Source organism: Octodon degus, unplaced genomic scaffold (assembly GCF_000260255.1).
Source record: "Octodon degus isolate 3935 unplaced genomic scaffold, OctDeg1.0 scaffold00138, whole genome shotgun sequence".
In the NCBI taxonomy this organism is placed as follows: Eukaryota; Metazoa; Chordata; class Mammalia; order Rodentia; family Octodontidae; genus Octodon; species Octodon degus.
In genome coordinates this window covers 2,870,946-2,896,245 of record NW_004524714.1, presented here as the reverse complement: position 1 = coordinate 2,896,245, position 25,300 = coordinate 2,870,946, and the positions used below count along the sequence as shown (strand labels likewise).

Here is a 25,300-nt window from a genome sequence, read left to right as displayed (position 1 = left end):
TCGTACATTTGTTCATTTGTTAGCTAGTATTAAGCAACTGATTCCTGCCAGATACCACACAGCTTGCGGAGGGTGTTTTCTGTGGTCCACATTAAGTGCCATGATTTAGCTTAGACTAGGAAGGAGGATGCTGAGGATGATTCACCATTCCAAGGAGACAGCACTGTGCACGATGCACGAACACTGAACTGCAACATTTTCTAGCACCTAGACCACTATCCAGCTGAGGGTATGGAGCAGGTGCTTTTGGCGTGGGATCTCTGAGCTCTGGCTTCCCAGGGGCTCACTGCAAGTGCCCAGCCCAGCCTCCAGCAGCTCTTAACTGCCTTGCTGGAGGGTGTCCTGTGTCTCATTTTCTGGGGGACTTAGTTCTTGGCCCAGAAGCCACTTGCTTCACAAGATGCCAGAGGGCACAAGAAAGCCCCGTTCAGGCCTGACTGTCCACTGCCAGCTGCCCCCAGCCTCCTATCTGTTTCCAGCCTGCACCAGTCTCTGCTCCTGGACCAAGAGAATCCATTCCCAGGAAAGCACCTGAGCATTCTCGTCTTTGCTGCAGACTCTGCAGAAGCTGGGCACCTCCCATTGCTCACAGCTGAGTCACCGCCATGATGCCTCTTTGGTGTCCTTTATGCTTGACTTTTGGGCAGCCTCCCTGTGCTCCATCTATGCCTGCTCTTTGCAAGGGAGTGGCTGTCACCACTGGGTATCACCCTCTGGGCCCCAGGGCCAGTATCTGCCCAGGAAGAACTCCTCAGTGGCCTTCCAGCTGTTCTCACAGCTGCTGCATGAGCACAGCTTTCTCCGTATTGTCTCACCTGCTTAACCAAAGGTGTGCACCAGGGTTACAGGGTCAAGAGCAGGCCAGGCTAGGGCATCCTGCAGCTCGGAAGCAGAGAGGCATGATCTTTGGTGGACCAGTCCCTGCCCTAGAAAAAGCTTGGCTCAGGCCCAGAAAAGAAATGGAGCCAGGTACATAGCAAAGTAAGGGGCAGGGACACTGAGCTCTTCTGGTTGGGCACACATCTGGATCACTGCGATGCCACCATGGACAGCAGGCAGCAGAGTTCCCGCTTTCTGCTTTGGCCCCATCTTGTGAGTTTGCCTGCCACAAACTTACGCACATAAATGTCAGGGCCAGGACTTCGAGGGGATTCGTCATTGTCAGCTAGACCCGAGGCACACGCGCCTAGCATGTCCCCAGAGGGGCCAGCATCGAGAGTGCCCACACCACCAGGTACTCCCAGCTGGGAGGCTGAGGCAGGAGGACCACTGTGAGTTGAGGCGAGCACGGGCTACATAGTGAGTTCAAGGCCAGCCTGGGCTTTATAGCAAGACTCGGGCTCAAAACAAAAAATGAATGTCCGCCCAAGCACTGGAGCCATGGACCCCTGAAGAGGGAGCAACCCTATCCAGCTGGAACTGTGGAGTGAGGGCGAAGGGAGCAAAGGGAGTGACCCTGCTGTTCCCACGTGTGCAGAGCCCTGGCACGACCAAGAGACTGGGCTGAGGAGCAGCCAGGCCAGGGGTGAGGATGCGGACCAAGTGGTGGCCCTGGGCCAGAGTCTTTGTGGCTCGGAGTGGTAGCACAGGGTTGCACCCGCTTTTCTCTGTGATTTTTACCCGACAACCCTGCCCCTCATACCACTTGCCCAAGGAGGGAGGAGGGCGCTGGCAAGGGCCTGGGGCTTGCCCTGGGCAGGGCTCCAGCCATGCTTACACTCCGGGATGCGAGGCAGGAAGGGGCCTGCAGTCAGGTCAGCAGCGGGCACCAGGGCCTGCCTTGGCCTCACATAAAGGCAAGTGTGGGCACTTGGCAAGAATAAGAATATGGGTCCAGGAGACAAAATATCTTTAAAGAGGAACAAAATGGGCTATAAAAATAACACAGATGTATGTATGTATGTATGTATGTATGTATGTATGTATGTGTGCATGTATAAAAATACATACTGTACTGTCATTCATCTTGATAACTCAGGTTTGTAGGGTTGTTAAAGGAGGTTTTGTTCCCCCCAGATTCTCCAAACTTTCCACACTGGGTACATGTTTGCTACTCAGAAAGCAATTAGCACTCATTTTTTTTTAAAGAAGATATCAAAAATTATTACTGACCAGTTTTGAAGCACAATAGGAAAGTGTGTCACAGTTCATGGCAAAACCCTTAGGCACCTGCTTTCCCTAGTATGACTGCCTGCCCTACGGAAGTGTCCTGTCTGTGTGGTCAGACTGTGAGAGGGATGGTTCAAAGAGTAGGAGAAAAGGAGCCTCAGGGATCCTGTAACAGAGGAAGCCCCTCAGGTGGGACAAGGAAAGGGAGAGGGGACAGCACACAGCCTTCTCTGAAGCAGAAGGGTCCTATCTTGCAGGGACCTAGCCAGAGCTCACTGAGCTTGGAAAAAAATCAAGCAAGCTCCACTGAGGGTCCTGACACAGTTGGTCGGGGCACAGTGATCATCCGACAGGGAGCAGTGTTGGCTGCAGGTTTGGGGTGGCTTCTGGAGGAGGTAGCCGCTAAGGTCTAAGGGCATCTGGTAGAGAGGACCCTGGCAACCTCTCGGGCAGGATCCTGGGGCCTGACTGGCCTGTAAGCGCTGAGCCATGTCCTGGACAGGAGAGGTGGGCCCTGTGCCATGTCCTGTTCTCTTTGTTCTTGGTGTACCTCTGCAGCAGAAGCCAGCAGGGCTTGGGACCTGGGGCCAGGGCCACCTGTGCTATGGGTCCCCTGGAGAGCATTGGCCTCGGAGCCCTAGCTCCTCGGTGTGCAAATCGGTGTGCACCATGGGTGCTTAGTACAAAGGTGAGCTGCTCCATGGAGGAGACAATGGGGTCTCCCCATGGGGTCTTTTAATGAAGAGTTCCCCTTGTAGGTGCTTCACGCCAGCAAGAAAACCACCCAGGCACTAAGGCTGGGCAGGGGAAGAAAGATCTGCCCAGGTGGGCACAAAGACTGGGAAGAAAGCACCGTTCCAGCAGCCCCCAGAGTGTGGCCTCCAGGGTGGCATTGGCCCATGGCAGCGGGTGTTGGGGTGGTTGCGGGAGGCAAGTCCTGCTCCATGGGAGCTAGCGGAACCACCCACTGGTGGCAGGGCTCATCAGGAAAGTAGGTGGCTGGTGGTGACTGAGCAACGTGCCGGCTACTCCTGAAACAGTTTCAAACATGCATGTTCCCTTACTGGGATCAAAGAGCTTGCTTGCTGCCCCAGGTTTCCAGGGCACAAGGTGGCTCTGAGCCCCAAAGTCTGCAGTACTTTGCAGTACAGAATTGGGCAGGCTGTGGAGCAAGGGTCCCCTCAGCTCCCGTGCAGCTGTGTGCACCTCTGAGCTCAGGATGGCTCACAGTGGGCCTTGCTGTCTCCACCCTGTTGTGCCTCCCTGAAGCCTTATTACCAGGCAACCAAGCCTCCAACCCGGTGACCCTTTGAGGGACCATTTTGGAGCCCACTCGGAATACCTGGCCTTGGCCGCAGCATTCAAAGCTGGACCCCTGGCCAGCTGCTTTTTCTTGGGGCACTGAGAACCCAAGGCTTCTGTAGTCAGGGCCTTTATGTCCTCCAGAGCCGGTACTGAGCTAAGTCTCTACTGCACTCTTTCCTTCCTTCTGAAATCTGCTCTGCCCTCTTCCTGCCCTGCAGACCAGATGCCTCTCAGCACACAGAGGAGACAGGAGATGCCGCACAGCTCCCAGTTTATGTTGAGTGGCTTCCCTAAGCCGCTGATCTGGCTTCCAACCCCGCTGCTCTAGTTCCTAATGGCCAGGAGAGGAAACGGGCCTGGATTGGTGTTTGTCCTGCCTGCTCAGGGAAATGCAAGACGGACGTGGCTCCTAGGGACCTGCGCAGGAAACCTGTTTCTAGGGACATCAACTTGAGACAGGAGGATAGGGTGGAGAACCCAACTTCTGCTGAGACCAAGGCTCCTGAGGCCTCAACACAAGTGTGCTCTCAGACTTCTCTCAGCTCCTGTGCCCCATAGGCTCACAGCAAAGACTTGGGGCTTCATAAAGTCTGACCCCCACATACCCTAGTCTGGGTGTACCTAGGAGACAGCGTTCTCACTAGCCTCGTGCTCATGCACCTGGTGACTCCAGCAGCGCCCTGGCTGTGTCTGCAACCCCTCCCGTGCTTCCTCTTCCTACTCTGTGACCTTGGGCAAGTGACCTCACCTCTGCCAGCCTCAGGTGCTTTACCCAGGAGGAAGAGTAATAACAGCGCCTGCCTCACAGTGTTGCATGGTCAAGTGGGATAATGAGCAAATCCTGCGAAGCGCACTGCTTGGCACCCATTGTCCACCACCACCACCACCACCATGTTTTCATCACCATCATCTTGGGAACTCTGTGGGACTGGGACCTGGTTGCCAGCCTACATCTTCCCTGGGGCAGAATTCCAATGAGCCCCTGGTCTGGGTAGGCCCCAGTTGCCTGCTAGCACCCCTTGCACCCAGATCCATCCTGGAGAGGCAACAGTCTGAAGGACTCCTGAGGACACATGGTGTTCAGCCGTGGTCTCACAGCGATGCTAGGATGCGTGCCTGTGGCTCTGGAGTAGGACCCCATGGGAAACCCGTGATTCCTGGCCTTTACCAGATACTACTTCCACTCAGATTGCATTTCCTGCTCCAGAAAATTCACCTAAGAAAGCAGGAAAGGTTCAGGCCATCTGGTTCCCATGACAGGCTCTTCACTACTTTGCACTGATGTAGTTGACCCCACCAGGCAGAGCTGCCCGCCCATCACAGCTTCACTAGCTTGCAGGGCCAGAAGGCTGGCTGCCGCCCTGCCAATGCTGCTGAGGGCTGTCCACCACCTGGCTGCTGGGAGAGCAGGCCTGGCTTTTGGCAAGGAGCAGCAAGACTGCAGGCACACACATCCCCCTCTAGTGACAGCCCAGTGGAGTGGGCCGTGTGGTGGCTTCACCTCCTTGAGTCTCAGTGTTCTCGTCTAAAGTGGTGTGAGGCTTGGCCATCCCTCTCCCACAAGGTTGGCTGGATTCATGTGCAACAGCTCCTAAGTAGTTTATGGTAAGCAGGTGACAGGAGCCAGTGGCTGTGATGTACAGGGCAGCCAGAGCCCCCAGCGGAATACCACACAGAGGAAGCCAATGGACAGGAGATCTGGGAGCTGCCACCCCAGGAAATCCTCAGGCCTAAGGACTCTGTGGCCATTTGGCCTCATAGACACTGTACAGCCCTGTAAGTGTAAGCTGTGGGCTTGGGTGCCCAGCAGAGCTTCCCCTAAGCAGGAGCCCAGGGAGACCCACACTGAAGTGAGGCATGGACTAGGCCCAGAGGGGGCTGGCCCTGTTGGCCCCGCTGCCTCTCCTTCCACTCTGGAAGGCCGGGCTGGAGCAGGAGAGACTTACTGTGCCTGTGCCTTGGTTGAGTAGCTCTGTGTTGCTGTGCTCAGTTTTCTCCTTCCGTGCAGCATACGTGTGCTTAACAAAGCTTCAGTGAGGAGTGGGCACGGTGGCCTGATGCATGCAAGCACCCACCCCAGCACCTCCTGGGTCCCTCCGTGAGCAACCCCAGCAAGCCACAGTGTCTCTGCACCCCAGACCCCTGCATGTTGTGCCAGAGCGGTGTCTGCTTAGAAGGCCATGCTCACCAGAAGAGGCAGTTGCAGGATCTCTATCCACAACTGTCTGTTCTGCCAGTACCTCCTAAATACAAAGGCATGGCTGCCAGCCACACGAGACAATGAGGGAAGCAGGTGGCAGCACAGCCCCTTGTTCTGTATGAGGAATGACCCGTGGCTGAGACTGTCCTGTTATTGCACCATCCTAGAGTGACAGGGACCCAGAAGAAGGTGGAGCAATGGCCAGGGGCGACCAGGTCGGGGAAGGGAGGCCCCCTCTGCTCCAGATGGCAGCAGCCTAGTCAGGGAGTTCAGGTCAGAGTGAGAGGAGATGTCACAGAGGACATCACAGAACTCACCATCAGCCCCTGCTTGGAAGAAATCCCTGTGACGCCCAGGAAGGAGAGCTATCCTGAAGGCTGCTGTCACCAGTGCCCCAGTGGCATCGCTCAGCTTAGCATGAGGCTGGTGCTTCAGTCTGGAGGTCACTCGGGTCTGAGGTCCCAACTACTTAGAAACGAGAGCTGGCGGCATGCTTCTCTGGGCAGTGTCTCATTCCTGCACCACATTCCAGCTCTCACTGGGAATGGCAGAGAGGGAGGTGGCTCTTGGCCAGCGGGCTGGAGCTGAGCATGGCCGGGCCTCTCCACTGTGCCTAGCTTGTGGTAGGTCAGTGTCAGGTTCAGACCATCACGAGACCCATCATACTCAGGACCTAGGGACCAGGCGCATGCTGTGGCACACCGTCACCCCAAGAGGAGCTGTTGGCAGAGGGGCAGGTCCTGGAGCAGCCATGCATGGTGACCAGCAAGGGCCCACTGGATGGTGGACCCAGCATGGCCATCGGGAACACTTCCTTAGCTGGAGCATGGAGGCCCAGGCTCAGTGATGATGTGATATACCAGCTGCAGCCAGGGAAGATGTCCCCACACCACTCCCAGTAGGCAGTGGCCCCGAGCAGGCTGTGGACAACATGGGGGACATTTGGGAAGGACCTCATCTGACTTTATATAGGCAGTTACATCGCCTTCTGGCCTTGGGATAAAGAAAATCATAATGAGGGTAGAGTTTGCTGCAGGACTGGGGGGCTACTGCCAGCAAGCAGCCACAGGAAGTAACTCTTAAGAGAGGATGAAGAGAAGAGGCAAGGTGTGCCACCCTCCAAGGAGGTGGAGCAGGAAGCCACACGCTCCCCTGTAAAGGCTTGTGCTGGGGGTGCAGGAGGGAGAAAAGCCAGCCAGAGCCCAGAAGAAGGGCACAGAGCAGGGCTGTTGGACACTGTGCAAGTCACAGCCAGTTTGCAGGGGCAGCTGGAGCCAGCAAAGGTTCCTTCCAGAGGAGGGGCTATAGCACAGACAGACCCAGTGGTGTCCCAGTGAGCGGGTTGCTGCACATGTCCCCAGGCCCGACATGCAAGACCATGCACAGTTCCGTCCGTGTGCGCATCCCCCGGGGCCTGACTCTACTGTACAGGCTGCACAGTGTTTTCTGTCAAACATGTCAGCCACACACTGGGGTAGCTGGGAAAAGGGTGGCTTTAGATACAAACGTGATGAAATACTCACCAGAGAGAATTCCCCGGAGGAGGGCTTTGATGGTGGGGGTTCAGTGACCTGGTGGCTCCAGGGTGCCCCAGAGGTACCTGCAGCAGGAGGGAGAAGCCTGTAGAGGGGTGGGAAGGGGGCTGGTCCCATAAACGCAGGAGATACCTGGTCTTGCCAGGCTGTGGCTAAAACTCACCCCTTTTCCTCTATAGCAGGGGACGTCTCTATGCCACCCTAGGGCCCAACTGGCGGGTTCCAGTTCGGAATTCTCCCAGAACCCGGAGCTGTGCTTACAGGTATTCATTTATTCTGTGCTCATTTGTTCAGAGAATTCCTTTAGTTGCTTTGTGAGTGCAAAGTCTGCGTTAGAGGCTGTGGAAGGAGACAGGTGCAGCCTCCGTCTGTGCGAGGCTATGCTGGGTGCACTGACTGTGCCAGAGCAGGGGTGTGGCCAGTCTGGAGAGAGGAGAGGGGAATCAGGGTCCCCAAGACTGAATGCATGGAGGGAGTCAGCCAGATGACAGCAGAGACACGTGGGAGTGACGAGGGTGCTCCTAGCCATGGAAGCAGCACCGTGGCGCTGTGAAGCAGGAGGAGCTGGGGCCTGCAGGGCTGTGTTGTGCAGAATGAGAGATGGGAAGGGGCACAAATAAGGCTGGAGTGGGGGCATGTCCAGCAGGTGCAAGAATAGTGGGCTGCCCTTAAAAGCAGTGGGAGCCGGGGGAGGAGTTGGGTGTGGGAGGGGACAGTGTGGAGAGGGTAGAGCAGGAAGCAGGCAGAGGGTGGGTGGTGAGCAGTCAGGCGAAGGAAGATGCACTGGCCTCGGATGGGGAGGTGGACGGCTGGGATGGACAGCCAGATGGGGTGCAGCCTGCGTGCATCCTGGGGGTCGATCGGCTTGCGGGGCAGAGGTGGACACCAGCACCTGGGAAGGCGCCTCTGGAGCAAGTGAGCAGAAGCACACAGATCTGGGGCTCCAAAGTAATCCCAGGTGGATGAGGTGCCTTATCCTGGGGGAGGAAGGGGAGGAGGCCCGGAGGGAACGATCTGAGCTCTCCTGTGCCTCCCTGCACCGCACCCCACCATACACACCTGCCCTCCAAGCCCCTGGCCAGCCCAAGGAGCAGGTTTAGAGAAAGCTATAGGTATAAACCCCAAGAGCAGCGAGAAGGAAGCCATGACAGAGGTGTCTTCCAGATGGGGTGGCTGCTGCTAGGTGCTGGGGAATGGGGAACTTGATCACCAAGCCCAGAGCCTGAAGACAGAGGAGGCGAAAGTGCTGAGCTGCCAGGAGCCCTTCCTGCTCTTCTAGAACCTTGGTCCTCCCCTTCCTGGCCTTGCCCAGTACTAGGAGTTCACTTGCACAGGGGAATGCCATGGACTCACTAGTGGGCACCTAGGGACCCCAGTGGGCAAGCAGGTGCCAGGCTTCAGCTTCCCCAGGCTGTGTCTCACTGATGGTCTCCCCTCAGCCCCACCAGTCCATGCACCTGTACCCTGGGAGGCTCCACAGCCGTGCCCACTATGGAGGGGCCTCTGAGAAGGAAAACCCTGCTCAAGGAAGGACGGAAGCCCGCAGTAAGTCAGCACCTACGATGGAGACAGTCTGGGCCCCAGTGAGCGCCTGGTCTAAGGGCAGCAGCTGAGAGAGCAGGGCCTCTGTTTCCACACTGTAAACTGGGACAAGATAGAGCCTCCTGTTGAAGGCCACAAGAGGCAGTGCCTGCACACAGGGAGCACGGTCCACAGCCTGGAGGCTGAGAACAGAAGGGTCGAATGGCCCAGGAGACTGAGAGGCCCTGAGTGTGCACCCTGCTGGGTGGCCTTCCCAGATGCAGGTTCCGTCTTGTCCCAGCAGTATACTAAAGCGAGCAGAGGAGAGTGCAAGGATGAGGATGAGGAGGACAGTCCCCACCAGCAGCTGAACCCAGATGTCACCCGCTCCATGACTCCGCAGAACAGAACTTGAGACTCTTACATGACAGGTTGCCTCAAGGCATCTGTGAGCGGCTCTCCAGGAAACGTCTGTCCCGCTATGGCCCCTGTATCCCTGTCCACTGCCCACGGGGCCAGTTGGCGATGCCCTTCCTCCCATTGCCCACCAAGAAGATACTAAGTCCTGGTCCACCCGCCACCTTCAGGTGTTCTCAGAGTCTCTGCCTTGAGCTGCCAGTTGACTCCTAGGTGACGAGTCCTTCCCATATCTGGTGTGACACTGTCACATAGCAACATGGAGTCCCAGCATAACTCAGAGGCTCCTGCAGCATGGGACTTGTCTGTCCTCTTGTGCTGACCTGCCCACCTCTCCTGGCCCAGAGTGCTGGCCCCCATCATCCAAGGGCCAGACCCTTGCAGTGTCCACAAGGCGGTATTGTTCCCAGTGCTAGCTAACATGATAGTAATGAAATCAGGCCAGTGGGTCACGACCCATATATTTTAGTACAGTGGAATGGAAAATTGTCAGAGTTCCTCACATACAGTGAAGATGAATATCGTTCTGTGAACTTTGTCTCTGAATCGCATACTTGGGGTCCGTGTGCTATGCATCCCTGTGGCTCTAAGGCCCTCTCTTTCCCTTGGTGGGATGAGGGGACCCTGCATGGTAATAAAGAGCAGCTTGTTCCTTGGAGGTGCATCCTCTTCCTGCTGCATAGGTACTGGCTTTGCCTGTGCAGAGCCAAAGCCCAGGGAAGTGGTGTCCCCCGTCAAGGGCCACAGCCTTGGGAATGCTGCCCTTTGCCCTGGAGAAACACAAGCCTGCCCAAGGCTTGGCCCTACTAGTGCTCCCAGCCCTCAGCTCCATCCAGGGCAGCCCATTGCAGGTATGAGCTTCTAGGCTGTGGCTTAGCACAACAGTGCTTTTTCCAGGACACTCGTGTGCCCAGGTCACCTGACTGTGTAGGAATTATGCCTGAACGCTAGCTTCAACCAAGTGGTCTGAGAAGGAAAGACAACATAAAGAAGTGAAAGGGGAGGAAAGAAAAAAATCATCTCTTGATTATGGGGGAGGGCCATCGCCAGGGGGGTAGCGAAGGCCAGGGAACAGAAGCTCTCTGAGCTGACATTGCCAGGGGGTGACTGATGTGTAATCAGGAAGCCAGGGGCCACCCTGTGCCCCATGTCATCACTCTGCCTCCCCTCCCTGTGCAGCTGTCCTCCTGGACCAGGTACTGGGTCATACTCTCAGGATCCACCCTTCTGTATTACGGAGCCAAGTCCTTGCGGGGCACGGACAGAAAACATGTAAGTCCCATGAATGGACTCCCATGCTGGGACTTCGCCTGGGGAAGGGACCTCTGGGAATTATAGGGCTGGGGGTGGAAGGAAGCTTGCCTGGCCAAGTTGACCTTCCCTGTGGACAGGAGGGCCCAGGCCTGGCCCTCCCAGCTGTGTGTTGCTTTCTCCTAGTATAAATCCACACCCGGCAAAAAGGTCTCCATCGTGGGCTGGATGGTGCAGCTGCCTGACGACCCTGAGCACCCGGATATCTTCCAGCTAAACAACCCTGAAAAAGGTAGGCAGCAGGCTGGACAGCAGGCACCAGCGGCTCTATTTCCCATCTCCTCTTCTGCCAGATGGGCATCTGGAAGCATTAAGAGCTTTGAGGCGGATGTTTCCCTTTGCATTAGGTTGTAGCACCAGCCGCTGTGCCCTCACTCGTCAGTGCATGGATCGTGATCGGCGTGTCCGTTGGGCAGCATACCCACTGGCAGGAGGTGTGGTGTGTGGCTGTAGGAATAACTTCTGCGGCCTTCCACATCTGCTTCCAGGTCCAAGGCAAGCTCAGAAGAACTGTGTAAATTGCAAAAGCTCCAACCTGCCCCTCTGAGGAGCTTCCTAGTCCCTCCTGGTTCTGTACCTCCTCTGTGGCCCTGCTAGGAGGAAGGAGAGGTTCTCGGCACCATCCTGACTCACAGAGGCCATAGCTAGCCCAGTAGCCCACATCACAGAACAAAACCCAACATTGCCTGAGTCTTGGATTCTACTCAGGCCCACTCACTGGGGCTGCAAAGTCCCCATGTACCTTTACACGTTGACAGGCGTGTTCTAGAACAGGGTTCATGCACACACACATTTCTGGAAACCTTGCTGATGTTCAGATTTGGAGTCTGTAGCTCTGGAGTGGAGACCAGGAGTCTGCATCTTTAACAGGCGCCCACCTGGAAGGCAGGGCAGATGATGGCCCTGGCCAGGGGCCACACTTGCAGTGCCAGTTTTCTGTGTTCTCAGCTGAGAAGCCAAGGAACAAGGTGCACAGGAAGCTCATGGAGCCCCAGAGCTGGGGGAGAGGGAGAGGGTCACATTCTCTGCTCCCCGTCAGTGACTGAGTTCACAAGTGTCCCACACACTTCCTCAGCTTGGTTACCGCTTGAGTTTCCTCAGTGCTGGTTTCATTAGGAAGAAAGAAGTATGACTACACAAGTGAGACCCCGAAACCCTGTGGTCCCACAGACTGTAAGCTACTCCCGGGCCTGAGCCAGAGGACAGGATCCCCAAGCAGAAGGAAATGTGACACGAGGGTTGGCCAGAGTCCATGTGTAGAATTTGTAGAACTTGGACGAGGAGAGAAAAATCCCATCTTTGTCTCCAGTAACTTCTGATTCTTTCCATCACAAATATAGGTATCAGATGACGAATGTGTTAGCAATACCTGTGATTTTATCCCTGAGAGACATCACGAATATTGTCATGTTACAGTGGTTGCGGGTATTTCAAAGGATCGTTTATGCTCATCTCTTTGAAATCAGAGAACAATGTCAAATAGGCCCCTAGCACCAGTTACTAGTGTGTCAGCACAGAGCATGCCTAGAAGTGCAGTGCTGTGCCGCTTTGCAGGTAGTTCCTAACTGGGTTTCAGGATCACTGATGTTCTCTATATTTTATTTCATACACTTAAAAATATTCTGAGAAGGGATCCCAAGCTTTCAGACAGCCACAGGCACTCTAGCCCAAAACGCGCTCAAGTCCCAGGCCACAGACACAGCCAAGGGAGCGTGGGAACAGCCTGCCTGTCGGCGCCAGCCCACCTGGGACTGCTCTTGACCTTCCTCAGTTTACCCATCCAGGCTGTGTTCCCTTTCTGCACAGGCACAGGCAGGCTTTTATGTCCGTCTTATATGTCTGTATGTGTGTGTTTTGATTGATTGGTTGATTGATACTGGAGATTTGAGCCCAGGGCCTCACACATGCCGGACAACTCTCTGCCCTAATGCCGTGTGCCCGCTTCCTAACCAATGCCTCCTCTGCCCATCAGGCAACGTTTACAAGTTCCAGACTGGTTCCCGGTTCCACGCAATACTGTGGCACAAGCATTTGGATGATGCATGTAAAAGCAACAGGCCTCAGGTAAAGCCACCAGCACCCTGCTTCTCACTGGAAATCCCCTCCCACCCCAGGGAAGTGAGCTCCTTAGGAAACAGGCTCCCTTCTTCCCTCAGAGCCCATCAGCTCTGCTCCCAGGCACTCTGTGGGTGAGCAGATTCCTCTGAAGCTAGACACCCCTCACACAGCATAGAGTGGAGCCCAGCGCCAAAACTTTCTGCTAGGGGCTGGTGAGATGGCTCAGTGGTCTAAAGCACCTACTTAGAACAAGCTTAGCAAAGCACAGGGACGGCGGTTCAATCCCCCAGCACCACATGCCAGCCAGCCCTGCCCCCTGGTGGGCTGAGCTGGCCACACACACACACACACACACACACACACACGCACGCACGCATGCACACACACATAATAAATAAATAAATAATAAATAAAATATAAAAAAAAACTTTCTGCTAAAAGACATAGGAAATGCCACAAAAACACTCACCAGAAAACGGAGGTGGCAAGGGCCAGCTCCAGCATCTGTCAGAAAGCTGATCTCATGGGCGTCTCCCAGACTGACTACTGGGCTTCCCAGCTCCACAACCCGTGAAGTGCTAGTGGCCAATTTACTTTAGGCCATCCCAGTGCTGATGCATGGGGGATGCTGGTTCTGAGGGGCTTGCGTGAATGTGGGCTCCCTCCCTACCCTGTCTTCAGTCATTATGCTGAACACATCACATGCAGGAATCCCCCATCCTCCATCGTGTTATGTCTCCATTTTGTGCTGAGGATCCTGAGGCTCAGAAAGAGGCAGCCCTTCAGGGTCCCACAAGGCACAGTGGAGCTACAACCCACCCTACAGCCACCTGACTCCTGATCCTGCCCTTGAACCCCAAACTGTGCTGCCCCTTCTTCACTTGTAGCCCTGCAGCCATGCCAGAGCCCTGGGAAGGCAGCCCTGTGGGCCAGGCTGACTCAAAAGACATGGCTGTGCCCCCTCAGCTCCAGATGGGGGCAAGCCAGAGCTTCCCCTCCCTGCAGCCAGCAGGCAGCATTGATATTTCTGCCCCTAAAAACCCATGAGGAAACTGAGGACATTGGGTCCCTCTCCTCAGCCTATGTGGGAGCGAACACAGGGAACAGACTAAATGGTGGCTGTTCCTAGAAAGAAGGTCTGAGGGACCCTCAGCACCAGGCACTAGGCCTATGAGGACACGGGCTTCGCCTGCTAGTCATAACATGTTAAGCCTTCTTGGCCCCTCAAAGTGTTTATCTTGTAAACAAAAGGTGGTCACCAGTGGCAGGTCCTAGGGCTCAGTCCTCAGCTTGGTCCTGCTGAGGATTCTGAGTTGTAATGTAGTTGAGGGTGTATATGAAAAACGGGTTGGGATTACAGATGGTAAGAAGTTGGAAGGAGAATTATCAGGAAGTTCTCAACAGACTTAAAGAACAGGAGAAGACTAATATGAGGAGGGCTGGAGACATAGCTCAGCAGCACAGTGCCTGCCTGGGAAGCCCAAGGTTCTGAGTTTGATTCCCAGAACCCACCCAAAAAAAGACTAATATTAAGATAAACTTGAAGTACCACAGAGAGACCCAAATCAACAGCACTGAGTCTTCTGACTCACCTGTGACCCTGCTAGGAATGTCCCAGGTCCCCAGAGATGTGTGCTAAAGGACAGTCACTGCAGCACTGCTCTTGATAGAACAAGAGGAGGTGGCCTGACCTGTAGTAGATCCCCACTGGGCAGCCCTCAGGCAGCTGGCACGGTCCTGGGCAGAACCCCTCGGTACCAGTAATTAAGGAAAGGGCACAGACGTAGGGAAGGATGACTTCACTTGTTAGCACACATAGACAGTTGGGCACAGTGGTGCACGCCTGTAATCCCAGCACCTGGGAGGATTGCTTCAAGGTAGAGGCCAGCCCGGGCTATAGTGAGCGCAAGGCCAGCCTAAACTATACAGCAAGGCTGTTTCAACCCTGCCTCAAAACACATATGCATAATGACCATATGTATATTTGTGCATGCGTGTAAACGTTCTACAGTGATATACAGGCAACGTTAACTCTGCCGTCTTTACAGTACATACACACATATATTGATTTAGGGTTCTGTGGGTCAAGCCCAGAGTCTTGCACATGTTAAATCATTCCCATGGTCAGCTGTCCTCGCAAGGCAAATCACAGAACACAGCACGGAGGCTTGCATAAGGCTGTCCACATCAGATGACATTAGGAGGAGAACTGGACCTGGAACCACCCTGCCCCCACAGTCCCCAGGTGTGTCTAAGTGCCACCAGAGAGCACAGCACACTGAGGCTCACCTGCCACGCACAGGTGGCCCAGAACCTATGTGCAGGACACCAGGTGGTTGCTGGGGGAAGAGGCAGGACCTTGGCTCGGCCAGCGGAGCCCTGCATGAGGATGCGCATCCCGTGCAGAGCAGCCAGTGGGCGGCAGCACTGCTCAGCAGGACCAGCTCAAAGCAGCGTGGCTTGGTCTAACGGTCACAGTGAGATTTCACCTGCTTGTGAATATGGTGTCCGAGGCAAATCCTGACGAATTTTTAAAGGATTTTATTCAATTTTGAGAACAAGGGTGAAGAGACGTTTTTCTTTGCCTCTTTGATCTCTAATGTACTTTTCATCATATCGTCCTACCCTGTGCCGTGATAGTAGAAGGTTGACAGCAACCCAATACTCAACAGCCACGCGTTCCGGAGAGTCACCGGGGTGGGGCAGCACGCACAGCTGCCGGTTCGTCCATCTGTGCTTGTCTTTTCTCGGTTTCTCCCACTAGTCATGCCGGGGATGATTTCCTGCATTTTGCTACTCTGATAATGCTGCTGTGAACATTCTTAAAACTGTCTCCTGCTGCATGGAGATGTACTTTTTTCCTAATGCATCATTTTGATCAAATTGGTATCAAGATGGGCTTATTTCAGTGAAATAGTTTCTAATAAAATTTCTTGGCCCCCACAGCAGTGCTGGGCAAGGAGGTCTGAGGCTGGGACACCCGACCCTGGTGGTGACAGTGCCCAGTAATCAGGGCTGGGTTTTACCCCGGAGCATGGCCATGGGGAGGTCCTAGGGTTTGTCATGCCCACATACTTCCTGCCTCTGCTGGGTTTCCACTTGTCATTCTCTGCCTTCCCCTAGTGACACGCCCCTCCTGCTGGGGTCCCCTCCGGAGCAGCACTCATGCCCCATATGTGTACCTGTGAAGTTTGTCCTCCTCATCCCAAGTGCAGTTTTGTTTTGATGGGAGGATAGTGTTTGAAAGCATCGGCTTGGAATTCCTACTCACTGCATATTAAGCTCCTGAAGCCTCAGTTTCCTCATCCGCGTAATGGCCATGCCCTCGCACCTGCCTCCTAGGGCCAAGGTGAGGGTCAGGACACTGCGTGTGAAGTACTCTGAGCAGTGCCTGACACAAGGTGGTCACTTAACAAGCAGAAGCTGTTATTATTGCCCTGTTCTCTCCCCACCTGATCTGCTCGTTCATAGCCTGTCTAGGAAAGGCCTGGTCCCTTCCCCTAAGGTCCACCACCCGTCCCTTTCCAAGCACCAGAACTTTTGACTAGAAGCAGAGTTTTCTTTTCCAGGTACCTGCAAACCTTATGTCATTTGAATAAGTCTCTGCAGGACTTGACGTGACTAAAGAGGCTTCTGGGAGCCCAGGCTGGGCCTGGTGGAGAAGAGCAGCCCTGGGCACAGACTGTGAGCCAGGATCTGGGAGCCATGCAGCCAGGCTCAGGGGCCATGGCCTTCAGCCTCACAGTCCCAGAGGGCTCCCCAGTACCGGATCCACCTGTCAGTTTCCAGTGACTCTCGTGGCTCATTCTGCAGCACCATCTCGCAGGGCAGTGGTCAGACCCCAAACTGCACACCTGCCCTTCTCTGGGCCTCATCTGTCCACCAGCTACTCCTGCGACTAGAGAGCATTTGGCCCACGTTGGGTTCTCCGTCCTTCCTGCTGCACACGGTGGACAGCATTTACCTGCAAGTGGGGCCAGACAGCAGGGACAGGCCATGGAACAGGCCTGTTATACCCCAAGTGCGTGGGGTTGCTTGCCCACCGGACTGCCTCAGATTTTGTACAACCCCCCGAAGCATCCTGTGTGTGTGCGCTGTACATGTGTGCGTGTGAGCGAGTGTGAAATCTCCGAGAAACATGCATTTTGGCACAAGACTTGTGACATCACGCACTTCATTTGCTTTGAGGCCCTGCTTGAACCTTCAGTGATAGCCTTGTCCACCAGGAAAGGTCAGAGTGGGAGCCCAGATGCCCCTGTGTTAAGGGTCCATTGTGTTCTTTTACTGTAAACAAACAATGCCTTAAATTGTGTCTTGTTTTCTGTTCCTATGGGTGCTATTCATCTGGAAGGCCTGCTCCCTGGGCCCTGGGGCCCTTCCAGGCCTTGTTGCTGTCAGCCCTGCTGACAGACTGGGCCGCTGGCCTGCTTGCTTCCTCCATGCCCTCTCCTGGCTGGGGCGCTTCCCATGGCCCCTGCTCCCACCATGCCCATGTGGGAAGTTGGGGAATTTTTTCTCAGCATCCTCAGAGCAGTTTGGAAGCTACTGTGCTCACAGTGATCAGCCCCACAGAAGTCACTTTATGCCCACATTGCTGTGCAGGGCAGGCTTCTGCTTCCCTCAGTCATCTCTACCACCAGGGTGGGCCCGCCGGGGTTCCTGGCTACACTGGGAGCTGAGTGACACCAAGGTCTTGCGTGCCCACAGTCTTGCCTCCAAATGCAGTCACCAGCAACTTCTCCAAGTGCAAGGGCATAACTGTTGATGGCCAAGTGACAGGAAAGCCAAGCCCTGGGGTGTGAACATCTGACCTCTGCATTTGTGTAGGAGCTCTTCCCATAAACAAGGACCTTTGTCACCCTTTTGTCATATTTTAAAGGGACTTTGCACAAATACATTTTTATTCAAAATGAATTTGCTCTTTATCATCACAGCTGTCTGTCCCACTTTCCTCCCCACCCCATTTTATTTGGACATTTTAATCCTGAGATGGAAACCCTTAAACCACTGTATCCAAGAGACTGAATTCCTGGGTCTTTGTCTCTTTCTTGGTTTCAGAACTCAGAATAACCAAGCATCAGATTACCCAGAAGAGTTTTTAGGTAAGAAGCTTCAAAACACCATAATTAATAAACTAAGAGATCAATTGAAAAACTACCAAAAGACCCATCACTGTATTTTGATCAAATGTTAAAAGATTCTCTGAAATTGAAATTAATTGGTGACAAAAATAATTGTCATCAGGGTGGTGCTTTGTGGTTGAGCCTCACAGTGCTCAGAAGCTAACCCTCTTTTGGAGCAAAGACTGGACACTGATGCCAAGAGAAGCTCCAGGAGGGAAAGTTAATGCTGTCAAACCTTGACCACAGCTGCCTTGTGCGCCCACCTGTACCAGGGGTCCACAGATGTGCACTTGATTCTACCAACGACTTCAAGCTGACGTCTGAGGCTGAGTGACAATGCCAGGAGCGACAGACACCTCTCTCCAGAACTGTGCAGGGTTGTGCCATAGGCGATATTAAGCCTGACCTTCCCTGTTAACTTCTCGAAGGTCTTACAGTTGGATGAAAGTACAAGCCTGGAATATCAGCTACTTACTTTCCTTGGGCCTTTCTACTCTTCTAACCCTATCCTGGTTTTCCACACATGAAATATTATAGATACCCATCCCCAAGCCCCAGGATTTCAGGCTCCACTAAAGCAGATAGTCTACCATTTCCTCATTTTTCTTACCCTTCACAAACATTTTCTTCTGAATCCAGTTTGAAAGAGCACAGTCACAATTCTTTTCAGAGTGTTCAGTTTTTCACTAATGGAGACTAATCCCACATCCCCTTCCAGAGACATTCTTACCTTGGACTCTTGAAGAATCTGAACTTTGTTGGAAAAAGCCTTGTAAAACTGTCAGAGCCCTGAACACCTCAGACGAGTCCTGGAGATGAAGCTGACAGATTACTGACTTTCCAAGCAGGGACTCAGGTCAACCCTGTGACTTCAGTGCTTACGTCTTCCCAGTGCTGGCTTGTCCCACAAGCTGCAGGGTGAGGAAGCCTGCAAGCTGAGGACAGAGGCCTAGGCACAGACCACAGAGCAGGGGCGTTCCAGGGTGGATTCTCACTGTGGAGGGAACTGTTTCTGCAGGTGGGGCCAGACAGCAGGGACTGGTCTAGCTCTTTGCTTATTCATAGTGTACAACTACCTGTGAATCTCGAAGGTACTATGTCTTGTGTGCATATATTGTCATTTTTCTCTCAGCAGACAGATTGTGGCAGCCCAAAAGAAGAGTGAGTTGTACAGTGCTGTCTACAAACTGGATTAGGTAGCTGGCAGTATTAAGTGTCCCAAGAGCCCAGTCCCTCACATTGCCCTGATAGTATTTTATGCCCCTCTTAGTTGAACACATTTTGTAAGCCAAGATCAGCGAAGTGTACTCTGGGAATTGAAAAATTTGTGGAGGATGGATTTGGTGGAGAGCTGTAGTTGCTCTGAATGCATCCAGAGAAAACACAACACCCTTCCCTCCTGTGACCAGATACCCTTTTAAGCACCCAGTCAGATGGAGGCGCTGCAGAGGCAGACCCTTGGAGGACTTGCTTAGGGAAAAAGCTACCTTGACTGCCAACTGACTTCTAGAGGATTTCTTTTTCTCACCAAGATGCCCAGTATTTCTTTCATCATGTGACTCCCAACTCCTAAATCCAAAAAGGTGTATCATTGAGGATGCTGTTTTCAGATAATAAAAATGTCAGGTTTGTGAAAATGGGGAACCATATGCAAGCCAAGCCTGCTTTATTAAAGCTCGGGTGGGGTCCAGAGCTCTGCACCCACATTGCTGATGCTCGCAGCCACCAGGTGAACCCAAAACACCGCCTCACGTGCGTGATGCCATAAATGACTTAGCTCCATATCACATTGGCGCATTGGGTAATTCTGTGTTTTAAAAAAGTCCCTTTGAAATAATAGTTTTTGTTTTTTTTTAAGAAAACACCCATTCCTTCCTTCCTTTCTTCATTTATTCATTCATTCATTTCTTAATTCTAATTTCTAGCTAGTCCTCCCATGTACCAGTCTGTAACCAGGATACAAATGGTTGAAAACAAGAGAGATCCAATCTCTGCTTTTGTGGAGCTGATTGCTTAATGAACAAACAGTCCCTACCCACCCACCCCTGTATCTCCTTGAGCAAGACCCTGCTGCCTCCTTGGGCCTGGGTGCAAATGCTGTGCAAATTGTTTCAGAAGAGATTCAAAAGGCTAGCATGACTGAACAGTCTTGCTAAAAGCTGGTGGCTCAGAAGAGCCAGGCGCAGACTGGTTCAGTACATGGAGGAGTCCAAAAAGGGACACAGAGTAGGGTCAGAATGTTCACAGTATTTGCTTCATAGGCTTCTTTCACTTCAGTGTTAAATTCAAGTACAGCATGGTGGCAGCTGCACTGTCTGGGGTGTTGCAGACTTGGACTGTGGATGTTAGTCCACCTTATCGCCTGCTGCCACACCGGTATGTTTCACCCCTGGGCAACCCAGAAATCCCTGCTCACCGCAGCAACGCAGCATCTCATGTGTCTGTTTTACAACTGTCAATCTCCATCCATTTCTGGATGACTGTGACCATTCAGTAATGAAATAACTGTAATTAATTTATTAATATGGTATAATCTTTAAAAAATTTCGTGCCAAAATGCATGGTTTTCCACTAAGCATTCAAAATGTTGCATAGAGAGTAGTTCCAATTTCTTATGTCTTCTTCCAAGTAAGTTGAAAATCAATTTCTACATTTTAGTTGGGTTCTTGTTAAGTCTGTTGCATTCTCCTGAGCTGTCTTTTTCCAGCCGACCCTGCATGCAGTGTGAAGGACTTTCTCTAATACTTGTGATTGTCTCACCGCAGTAACCACTGAACATCAACCCTCTGTGGGATTCTTTAGATTTTTGGTGAAGTATTTTGTTACCTCAGTCTTGTATCAAGTTGCTGTATTTTTCAGCTTGTTACACTGATAATAATTGTTTCACTAATTAAATACTTTAATGTACAGACATCTTTGTTTACTTTGAAATTAAATGTGTTTTCCAATGAGTGTCGCTCAATTTATTAAATTGCTGTGATACAGACATGGAGCAGGTTTGAGGCCCTCAGAGCTCAGCTGAGTAACCAGCACTTGAATGACGGGAGCAGCACTCCTCAGGCTAGACAGGGACAGCACCGTGGACACTCGACAGGAAGAAGGAGGGGGAGCGGAGGATCCTTAAAGTGCTATTTGGAGATTCAGTTCAGAGATGGCAGAACACATAAAGGTTGGGGAAGTCGAGATGAGGGGAGCAGGGAGACAAACAGGCAGGATGCAGGTGGGGAGTAGTAGGCAGTCCTTTTGGGGGAGGTCATGGGCTCTAAGTCTGAAAGGTTATGTGAGCAGGAGTTCCCGATGCCAGCAAATACATTCCAGCTCACTTCGAGGAAAAGGAGGGCTGCCTTACAAGACTCTCATGGAAACCGGATAGGAACTGAAGGAGTCCCCAGGGCTCCTCGAATCTCATCTCCAGTCATTTCCTTCATTTGCTCTCCACACTGGCCTCTCTGCTTCAAAGTGCAGCAAAAAGGAAGGCCAGGCTTTCTGCAAAGGCACCTGAACATCACTAACAGTGTGTGCACCAGGAAGTTGATAGCGGAATCCTCTGTCCCACCTTCCTGTTTTTTGGCCAGTGTCTTCCTGGGTTGCGATGGTTCACTCTAAGCAGGGGGTCCCACAAGCACACCCCTCGGGCTCTACTGCACCGTCCCAATTCCAGGTCAGTTTAGTCACATTTTCCTAGCAGTGACAAAGTCTTGCTTGCTGCGGGGGCCCTAGCAGGCTTCCTTCTCATGACTTGAGTAGCACAGTTACCCAGATGGGTCCCTACCCCCAGCCACTGTGCCGTGTGGCAGGGCTCTGAGACATGCTCCTGACCTGGAGTGAAGATCACAAAGGGATTTGTCACAAAGTTGGAAAGCAATAAATCAAAACTTGAATGCACAAATGCTAACCTGCAAAGCTCTAATTCCTCAGCTTTGCTACAAACACCCAGCAGGAGACAGCATTACCTTTGCTTGCTGGATAGAGCGATCCTGAACTAGTATAGACTTCACAGTGTCCTATCTATTTAGCCAGGAGAGCCGGCCTCGTTCAGGCGCCCAGGGACAGAGGTGAGAAAGGCAGAGTGGGAGGGGTCGGTGGCGTGGGCGGGTTCGCTCGCGCGCAGAGGCGGGACCTGTCGGGATGGAGCCGTGAAAAGCCAAGGTCGCTAGCCTCCGGTCTACGGACCTCGGGTCCAGGAAAGAAGAGGCGGGGCTCCAGAGTTGGAGTCCCGCCTGTGGGCGGGGCGTTGGAAGGCACGCCCTGAAGGGGAGGTGCTACAATTGGAAAGCCAGAGAGAGACTGAGGCTAGGAGCCGGTCCACGCCACCGGAGAAGCCAAGCCGTGACGTGAAGGCCGGGCTGCGCAGACCCTCAATAGCTGAGGAATAGGAGGGTCGGTCCGTAGTGGGTGCTGAGGGGCAAGGCCTTGGACGGAACATAAGTGAAGCTGAGGTGGGCGTTTTGCTCTGCGAGCTCCGCAGAGGAGTGGAGGGCAAGTGGGAGGACCCAGGCGGCGGGCCGGGTAGGGGCGGGGCTTGGGGCGGAGGCAGCGTCCGGACTGGCGGTTTAGGATTCAGGGCGGGGCAGGGGCGGGGCCTGGTCAAAGCTGAGGGGCGTGGAAGGCTCTGGGCGGAGTTTGGGGCGGGGTCTGGGCGGGGCCTGGGCCCGGCCAGAGAGGAGAGGGCGGTGGAGTTCGAGTTCGGGGCGGGGCCTGGGCCTGGCCCAGGGGCGCGGGGCGGGGCGTGGGCTGCGGCGAGCGAGCCGAGCGTCCGGCCGAGCCCAGCCGAGGCCCGAGCCCACCCGAGTGCTCCCGAGCCCGCGGCCCCCGCCCGGGGCGATGGAGCCGGAGCCTGGCGGGGCAGCCGCTGCGCTCCTGCGGCAGAAGAGGGCGGCGCTGCGGCGCAGGGGGTGCAGCTTCGAGAGCCCCAGGTACCGCGGCCCGGGTGGGGTGCGGCCGGGAGGGGCGGAAGCGGGGATCCAGCCACGTGGGGGTGGCGGTCCGAGGGGCCCGCGCGTGGCGGGGCGGCGAAGCAGGAGGGGCCGCCAGGCGGCAGGGCCTGGGGTCCCAATAGCAGCCAACAGAACCCCTCAGCCCTGGAGCAGGCCGGGCACTCGCGGCTCGCGGGTCTTAGGCCGTGGAGAATGTGCCCTACCCGGTTCTTCTCAGGGCTCAAGGACAAGGTCGGGGAGAAGCCCCTGAGGTGTCCCCTCCGCCACCCTTACTCGCGCCCCAGTTCCTCACACCTGCTGCCTCCGGCCCCGCCCATCGCTGTCCACCCCCACCCCCCCACCTTCTCCCCCACCCCGTGCAGCGCCCCTGGGCCCCTCCGAGAGGGCGCTTCCTTGAACCGGCCGAAGTCGTCGGCGCCCCTTCCGGCTGCTACCCTCCCTACCAGGAGCCCTCCTGGGCGACCGGAGCTTCCCCCTGTGCAGCCTGACCTCGGACACGCCCTCCTGCCGGCCCGCCTGGAACGTGGGGTGCGTCTTCCTGCTTCCCGGTCGCTCCTGTTGGCCCTACTTTTAGGACCATCCCCTTCCTCAGGACCCAAACGCCCCCTAGCTAGACTTCCTAAACCCACAGCCCCCTTGGTCGCTGGAGGGGTTTCCTGCGGCTGAGACCCTGCGCTCTGTGGCACACCATTAAGGAGCTCTCCATCACCCGCAGCAGTGATAGGGACTGGGATGGAGACGAAAATGATGAGGATGTGGGGCTTCAGCCCCCAGCGAAGCAGTAAAGACGGTTCACATACTAAAGCCTTAATACGAGATGAGGCCCTTAATCGGGCCCCTTTCCAGCTTCAGCCCTTGGCATTCCCGGCCCGCCCTTGGTGTCCAGCAGTTCTGATTTGAGTGCAAGAGGGTGAGGACGGGAACCCCAGCTGTCCGCAGACCAGGCTAAGGCATGGCCCATCAGACATTTACTGTGTGCAAGGAACAAATGTCTGGCTGCCGTTGATTCCTCCCTTGTGCTATTCCTAATCAGTGCCCTTACTCCTGTCATGCTTGTCCGTACATACTTGGTCCTGAGAGTTCCTCTTCGAGTAGCACCTCCCAGTGGGGAAGTCTTCCTTCGCGGAGCTCTGTGAATCTGTCAGCTCCTCCACATTTCTCTGTGCAGTGACCTGAGTGATCTGTCTCCCCTGCTAGCCTGAAAGAACTACAGTTACAGTTCCTGTCTTCTTGGGGCTTCCAGGCTTGTGGCTGGTGCATGAAGGATAGGAACAGCTATACCAAGAGGTGGGGCTGAAGAGAACCAGCAGCCAGGTCACTTAGGCTCTAGACAGTGTTTAGAGTAGCGCTGCCCTGTGGAGATGTTCTGTAACCCACTCCATGTCATTCTGGAACCCTTAGCACCTGTTGAAGTTGAACCCTTGTTATGTTGGTAGGTCAACTAAGGAGATGAATTTTAAAGCTTTATTTCACTTTCAGTGTAACTGTCTATAACTGATGTTTGCCATAACAGACAGTGACAGTTTAGAAAATATGTCTTCCTCTGAATTCCCACTTGTACGGTTCTCTCCTTTGTCCGCCTGGCCTCATGCCTGAAAGACTAAGTGATATTTTGGCCTCCAACGTATTTGTTTTCCATTTGACATGCCATGACGTCTTAACAAGGCTTAACATAATAAGGATTGCCAGCTTTTCTGATCATAAAAAATAATTTTATGGGAGGAAGTTTGAAAACCTGAGAAAGACATAAAGAGGCTGATTACATTCTTATTGACACATAATCTCATCAAGTATCATCTGGTCTTTTCTTTCTGGTGAATACATGCACTTATATTAACATTTAAACTTGCTCTTTCACTTAATACACAGTAAGAAAATTAAATTGCTCTATGCTGTTCTGTCATGGATATATTACAACTGTTTCACAAAAATCAGACCTAGCTGGAAAATAATCAGCCTTGAAAACTAGAGATCAGAAATGCCAGGCAAGCACAGGGTTCTGAGTTCAATCCTTGGTACCGCAAAAAAAGAAAAGAAAGAAATGCCAGCCCCAATCAGCCTGTCCTTGCCCTACCCGCCTTATAGTGTGCCACGGGGCAGGAATCTGCACAACAACAGCCTTCAGCAACTGTACCTCCTGTGTAGGGCCTTTAAGGATCTGGTTTAACCACATTTACCCAATCACCTTGTCAGCAAGGGGGGGCACACATTGTTCTCAGTTTCATGATTCTCTTGGCTTAATATCCTGTGCCAACTCTCATAACTAGCGTAGAACAGAGCAAATTAATGGATGTTGAAGCAGCAAGGAATGGCCCCAGCATTGGACATCCAATCTGATGGCAGGGAGAAAGACCAGCAAGGAAACTGGAGCCATCAGACAAAATAGACAGGTAGACAGCTTGCCCTGTGTTCTCCATGATTTGGTGGAAGTCATATCAGATGGTATTCAAGAAAGGTTTGGAGCAAGATGGACGTGGGTTCTTCAAGTGTCTGCATTTTTACTTACCACCATTTATGTACTTGGGCAAGGTGCTTAACCCCTCTGAGCTTTTGTTAACTCATTTGTAAAATGACCTGTATGGTGCTGATCATGCAAGATTTTTTGGTGATACTGAAGATGTGTACCAAGACTTTCACACTAAGCTACATAAGCTACATACCCAGCCTTTTTTTTTTTAATTTTAAAAAGAGACAGAGTGGGGTTGGTCAGATGGCTCAGTGGTTTAAAGCACCTACTTAGAACAAGCTTAGCAAAGCACAGGGACCACGGTTCAATCCCCCAGC

At 53.6% G+C, this 25,300-nt stretch overlaps 2 protein-coding genes across 12 annotated transcripts in view; both read left to right on the top strand.

Moving 5' to 3' along the window:
- Ralgps1 (Ral GEF with PH domain and SH3 binding motif 1) overlaps positions 1-18,417 on the top strand; it is a 291,187-nt gene extending 272,770 nt beyond the window's left edge. For 5 of the 7 annotated variants that reach the window (XM_023701690.1, XM_023701689.1, XM_004641556.3 and 2 more), the window contains 6 exons: positions 7,329-7,412; positions 8,589-8,694; positions 10,267-10,359; positions 10,525-10,630; positions 12,371-12,462; positions 16,026-18,417. In XM_023701690.1, the coding sequence (XP_023557458.1) occupies positions 7,329-7,412; positions 8,589-8,694; positions 10,267-10,359; positions 10,525-10,630; positions 12,371-12,462; positions 16,026-16,055 (511 nt within the window). In that variant the 3' untranslated portion in view covers positions 16,056-18,417. Of the gene's footprint in view, positions 1-479; positions 502-7,328; positions 7,413-8,588; positions 8,695-10,266; positions 10,360-10,524; positions 10,631-12,370; positions 12,463-16,025 lie in introns of those variants that run through there. The other 2 variants (XM_023701691.1, XM_023701692.1) reach the window with 2 other exon arrangements.
- Positions 18,418-22,305: 3,888 nt separating this feature from the next.
- The window catches only part of Garnl3 (GTPase activating Rap/RanGAP domain like 3), a 148,716-nt gene continuing 145,721 nt past the window's right edge, over positions 22,306-25,300 (top strand). For 4 of the 5 annotated variants that reach the window (XM_004641553.2, XM_023701676.1, XM_023701677.1 and 1 more), the window contains exon 1: positions 22,348-22,495. In XM_004641553.2, the coding sequence (XP_004641610.2) occupies positions 22,404-22,495 (92 nt within the window). In that variant the 5' untranslated portion in view covers positions 22,348-22,403. Of the gene's footprint in view, positions 22,496-25,300 lie in introns of all 5 variants that reach the window. The other variant, XM_012517003.2, reaches the window with a different exon arrangement.